Source organism: Chelonoidis abingdonii, chromosome 6 (assembly GCF_003597395.2).
Source record: "Chelonoidis abingdonii isolate Lonesome George chromosome 6, CheloAbing_2.0, whole genome shotgun sequence".
Taxonomy (NCBI): Eukaryota; Metazoa; Chordata; order Testudines; family Testudinidae; genus Chelonoidis; species Chelonoidis abingdonii.
The window spans coordinates 25,731,935-25,737,934 of record NC_133774.1 but is presented as its reverse complement, the minus strand read 5'-3'; the positions used below and the strand labels follow the sequence as shown (position 1 = coordinate 25,737,934).

The 6,000-nt window shown below is 45.8% G+C and overlaps 1 protein-coding gene across 4 annotated transcripts in view; it reads left to right on the top strand.

The window, feature by feature from the left end:
* Positions 1 to 6,000, top strand: part of AGXT2 (alanine--glyoxylate aminotransferase 2) — a 30,311-nt gene continuing 24,311 nt past the window's right edge. The window contains exons 1-4 of one of the 4 annotated variants that reach the window (XM_032794839.2): positions 1 to 165; positions 2,432 to 2,517; positions 4,228 to 4,412; positions 4,644 to 4,767. In XM_032794839.2, coding sequence (XP_032650730.1) covers positions 99 to 165; positions 2,432 to 2,517; positions 4,228 to 4,412; positions 4,644 to 4,767 — 462 coding nt within the window. In that variant the 5' untranslated portion in view covers positions 1 to 98. Of the gene's footprint in view, positions 166 to 336; positions 380 to 404; positions 602 to 2,431; positions 2,518 to 4,227; positions 4,413 to 4,643; positions 4,768 to 6,000 lie in introns of those variants that run through there. The other 3 variants (XM_075066903.1, XM_032794843.2, XM_032794842.2) reach the window with 3 other exon arrangements.

The following is a 6,000-nucleotide window of genomic DNA, read 5'->3' as shown; positions in this document are numbered from 1 at the left end:
CTCAGCTCCTCGCATTGCGGGGCTTTGGCCCGGCCCATCCCACAGCAAAGTTCAGGCTTCGCTGGGGGCTTTGGGCCGGGGCCCCCACTACCCCGAGCATGGCCAGGACGCTCGGGCGGCTCGGCCCACTCTGGGCGGGGGGCAGGAAGCAACTCCCCGGGAGCTGTAAGTGGGGGTGGACGCTGGGAGCAGCTAACCCTGGCCCGGATCCGCCGGTGTCGGGCGCCCCTGGGCCGGGCTGCTCCTGCCCGAGCGAGCGGGGCGCTGGGGCTGGCTCTGCCCGTCCGAAACCCCGTCCGGGGCCGGCTCCGGAGCGTGGCAAGAGCCCCCGGCGTGCAGCTGGTTCACAGCCCTGGCCGCAGCCGCCGGCCGCTCTCCGGTGCGTGGGCTCCACGTTTACCCGGGCGCAACCACGCTGGAGCGGGTCTGCGGGCTCGGGAGCCATCCGCGTGTGAGCCCGCAGGGCTTCGGCTCTGTCAGTGGTGGCAAAGGAATCCGCTGGCCTGAAATGTGTTTTAGTCTCTACCTCCACGTGAACTTTTAATTGCTACCTCCAGCCTCGGCGGGGGGCGTATTTGTCAGGCTCGCAGACTAACTCCAGGTAGAAGTTCTGTGTTACAGTTTCCAGCCTCCTTACCATAAATGAAACACTCACTTTTTCAATCCCTTTCCCTGCTAGGCGCTAACTAACAATACCCACTCACCTTAGAAAAGGGTTTGAGCATTGGCCTGCTAAACTCAGGGTTGTGAGTTCAATCCTTGAGGGGGCCATTTAGGGAACTGGGGTAAAAATCTGTCTGGGGATTGGTCCTGCTTTGAGCAGGGGGTTGGACTAGATGACCTCCTGAGGTCCCTTCCAACCCTGATATTCTGTGAAACATTGCCTGGGACCAAAAAACCTCACTGCTTGGTGACAATGTAAATGTCATCAGAGGTCAACATAGAAAAAAGGTTTCTGTGGTGACTTTTTTTTTAAGATTGGAAAACAGTCCTACAAAAGTACCCCTTTAAAAATACGTACTGGTATTTGCCAGTGTTGGCTTCTGACTCAAGTGCAACGTATGTGTATCTCAGAATGCAGGATTTTTTTCTGTATACTTGGTGTTCTGATAGTGTTTATTGTGAAATAATGTGCAAGTGTTATTAACTGTCATTTTCTGCCAAAGAACAACGTTGCCAGTGATTTATATAACTTTTCTATTGATGCAAAACACTGGTGATAACATGACACAGTTTTTCCACAAGGTCATTGGTTCCTGGCAAGCAAATTCTACTTGGAATTAGTTTTGAACAAACAGTTTGTAGTTTTATTACATTTTTTTTCAAATCAAAAAACTCAAGACAGCTTAGCTGTGCCAAAGACGTTCCTGGGATGCAAGGACATCATATGAAAAACTATTGTATATGATCACTTAATAACAGTGATCCTCAAACTTTTTCCTGTTGCACCGTCCCACCTTACCAGCAATGGAATCTATTTGCCACCCCCTACCCCCTGGAGGTGTGGTCAGGGGCTCGGCCAGAGCTGGAGGCTGAGCTCCAGTTGGGAGCCAGGGCCTCGGCTGGGGCTGGAGTGGAGCTGGAGGCAGAGGGAGGCTGAGTGGTGCTCCCTCCCTACCTCCTTTGGGGGCTGGCCTGGACCCTACTGAGCCCCCTAAACGTTCTGCTTGGGAGGGGGCACTCACCACAGTTTGGGGACCTCTGCTTTATAACTAGATTAACCCAGTGGCTGACTCTGACATTTAAAATAAGGAAGATTGACTGACTGACCACAAAAATCTTATTTATCCATATTGTCAGTCCTTTGCTAGCTGATTCTATTTTGGTCTTAAGGAAAGTAGCCACAAGTATAATTTTCTTATTTACTTCCAGAAAGTTAATTTCTGTGAAAGTTAGATTCTTCATCTTGATGTGTAAAAACGTAGCTCATTAGAAATCTTTAGTTTCTTAAAAGACAAAACTAAAACCCATCTCACTTGATAATGTTAGGACTGCAAGGGGAACATTTTTAAAAACTAAAATTCTCTGAAATTAGTCTACATATTTTTCCAGTTTATCAAATAAAAGATGTAATGGCTTAATGTTTTCAGAATTTTGATTAAAAAAATCAAACTCTAATGGCAGTCTGTAGCAGAAAGTTATTTTGATGGTTAATGGCAAAGAAAATCAAAGTCGCCAATGGTTATCTGGAGGAGTTCTGTGTTTTAGAAGATAAATACTAAGGGGAAAAATATAAGTTTAGTAAATCTATGTTTCAGCTTTACAAAAAACGTTTAATGCATTTTCTCCTTGAATGAAATCTCTCAGAGGAAATATAACTACCTTGGTCCTCACTTATATTGTTGAAAAAACAAATGTTCAAAGAAAGTTTGTTTCAGATGTGTGCTTTGAGATGTTGTGATAATCCTCCTAATCCACTGTATTTTATTAGATACACTTAGACAGCTGGAATTGAAAAGCTCTTTCTCCATGCAAGCAAAAATGCCTCCTTGTGACTTTTCACCTGGAAAATATGAGGTAAGTCATGCACAGAGTACTGTACTTGGGTTTAGACTAGATCTCGTTGTGAAGATTACCATTCTGCTATATGCCGTAATTGTTCTGTTCACTAGCTTATTATGAGTATTCTTCAGTGGCATCAGAAGTTTAGATCGTGGCTTTTATTCTTCTCTGAGATCCTTTGGAGATCAGGGTTAAACAGGGTCTCTGTGATGCTGATTAGAATACAATAGAAGAACAATCTTAACCCAAGGAAAGGTCGCAATGAAACATTTTTCTATTATTTGTTTCCCTCTCACTGATTTTTAATACCTAATTTGAGGAGTTCTGTAAAATGTTTTACCCTCTCCACCAAAATGTGTGCCAAGTTAGTTTTTGGCGGGAGTGCAATAGGGGTAGAGAGGGGAGGGGAAATGTTTGATTTTTAAGGAGCTACTCTTATTTGCTGTCTAATGCCCCATGGCCTGTGTCCAGCAAAGAGCTAATAAGTATCCGATCAGTTAAAAAGGTGTATTTTCAAGCAACAGTCACAGGAAAGATAAATGTATGACTTAGATATCCTGAATTAAACACTGCTGAGTAGATGTTCCATTACTGTGCCAATTTACGGTTACAGAAATGTGTTTAAATTTTCACCTGATGGTGACAAGATTTATGATGGTTCAGATATCTTCTATGATTCAGTTCTATGGTTGTGGATCAGTTGCCAAGATAGCTCTGTATCCTGTTGTCACCGTGCCTCATTGGATCATAACTGAGAGTACCAAATTCAGGACAAGCTGCTGACAAATAGGGCAGACACACCCAAAGCTGGTGGTTATTCTCCCATGAGATATACCAGACCAGCAATGAAAGTAAACTTCTGTTTCAGCACAGTGGCTAACAAGAATTCAGAAAAGCAGTCTCCTTAGGTAGTCCAGTCCTGGTTTTAACACCCAGACACTAGACTAAATGATGAGTGGTTATTTAAAACCAATTTCATCACACAAAGAGTTATTTTGATCCCAAAGGACCAGCCACATACCAGGTCAATATATAACTCAGAATCTCACTTAATAATTACACTGTTTCCAATCCTTTAGCATCTAAAGGCTTATTTTTAAAAAGAAAGAAAGAAAGGTGAGAGTTAAAAATTGGTTAAAGGAATCAAATACGTACATTCATTGCAAAGTTCTTGGATCAGGCTTATCGCAATGATGGAATAAACTGCTGGCTTAAGTCAAGTTTCTGGTTGCTTCCAAATGATTTGGAAGGTCCTCAGTTGCTTGGTTAGAATGCTGCCATTAGTAAAAGTTCATAGTCCAGAGGTTAGAGCAGGTAAGAGGCAACATGGAAATGTTTCCAGGGCCATTTATAATTTCTGCCATGTGGAAGGAAACCTATTGTTCTAGTTTGAGGAAAATTACAGGTAACAAGATGGCGTTTTGGGTCACATGGGCAAGTCACATGCCCATGTTAAATCTGCTTAATTTGTGATAGGTTGTGGATTTCATAACCTTTAAGTAAGAGAGCAATGCAATATAGCACTTTTGTTTAAATTATGGGATTTCAGAGGTTTATATAGCCTAATTGTGGGTTAGTATTTATTTTAAAATTATAGTTATTTAATTAACTTGGATTCCAATATGAACGAATTATATTGTGTTGATATGAGGAATCTGCAGATACCTTTATGATCCATTAAAGCCTTTAGTAATGGGGGCAGAAATGATTTCTTTCCTCTTACAGTCCTATCCCTATGAGCGTATGCTGAAGATCCGCAAACAGAATCTGTCTCCATCACTGGTAACGTACTACAAGAAACCACTGCTGCTACATCAGGGACATATGCAGTGGTTATTTGATTATGAGGGACGAAGGTACCTTGATCTCTTTGCTGGAGTTGTTACTGTCAGTGTTGGTCACTGTCACCCGTAAGTATGTTGTTGTAGGAGTTACACTGACTAATATAGAAATATACTTTTGTCTTTTTTGTTTGTGTCCAAAGACAGAATATGGCACACTGTGTTTTGGTGTATCTGGGATCAGATTCTTAGGTTCAAACCAGCTGCAGTGATCTTTTGGCAAATTAGCTTATTCCTCTCTTTATCCATTCATTGTATGTATGTTGGATTAAATGAGTCAGTCTTTCTTACTGCACACAGGAAGGTAACTGCAACTGCCCAAAAACAGCTTGGTCGTCTGTGGCATACAACCAACCTCTACATGCATCCATCAATCCAGGAATACGTGGAGAAACTAGCAGCACTTCTCCCTAATCCACTTAAGGTACCTAAATCCCAGCAGGATGGATACTTGTTAATTAAAATAATTTTATTTCCATAGCTAATGGAGAGCGCTATGATATTTGGAGACAAAATATTGTGATATCAACCTCATATCCTTATTGAAAATTCCCAAAGGGAGTACAAAGCTTCAGGTAAAGAGAGAAAAATTACAGTTCTCAGGATAATGCTGATCTTTACAGTGAGCTCAGAGCCACACATGAATAAAACCCTGAACTGTTGCCCTACTGCTTGGATCCCTACTGTCTGCGTCGCTTTGTCTTCAGATTTCCTCGTAAAGAGGCACTGTCAATTTAAAAATCACTCATAAGTTGAAACATTTTGCATGCTATTAAAAGCAGCAAAGAGTCCTGCAGCACCTTATAGACCAAGGGTCGGCAACCTATGGCACGTGTGCCAGTTTTTAATGGCATGCTGGAGCCTGCCAGGACTCCAGCATGCCATTAAAAATCCTGCCCAGCCCGGCCCGGTCTCCTCTGCCCTCTGCTCCCCCCATGGGGGCAGGGAGCAGAAGGATAGCCGTGCACATGGGGTGGGCAAATGGCCCCACTCTCCTGGCACGGCAAGCCGCGGGGTCCGCGCTCCCGGGCCAGAGTCCCGGCTGAGCGCAGCAAGCTGCCGGCCCCTTCCCCCTCGCCTTCTCCCTTCCCCTGGAGTCCTGCCACTGCACACAGTGCTCTGGGGTTTGGGGCTGCGCGCTCCCGCGGGGCAGCATTTGGCTCTGCGGAGAGGCAGGCACGCTCCCCGCTCAACCAGAGCTCTGCCACCGCCACACGCAGGGCTGTGCTCTCCCAATGAGGCAGCATGTCTGGCTCTGCATGGAGCCTCATGGTAAGGGGCCCAGGGCTGGGGGGGTGGGTTGGATGGGGGCCGTCAGGGGACAGGGAGCAGGGTGGGTTGGATGGGGGGTGGTCCTGGGGGTGGTGGTTAGGGGGCAGCAGGTTGGGGCAGTCAGGGGACTGGGAGCAAGGAGGGTCTGGGCAGTTAGGGTGGGGGGTCTCTGGAGGGGGTGGTCAGGGGACAAGGAGCTGGGAGGGTTGTATGAGTTGGGAGTTCTGGGGATCCTGTCGGGGCGGGTAGTGGTTGGATAGGCATGGGAGTCCTGGGGGTCTGGAGTGTGGATAAGGGTCGGGGCAGTCAGGGGACAGGTAGGAGGTAGGGTCCAGTCTGGGGACAAGGAACAGGGAGGCTTAGATGGGGGTAGGGTCCTGGGGGC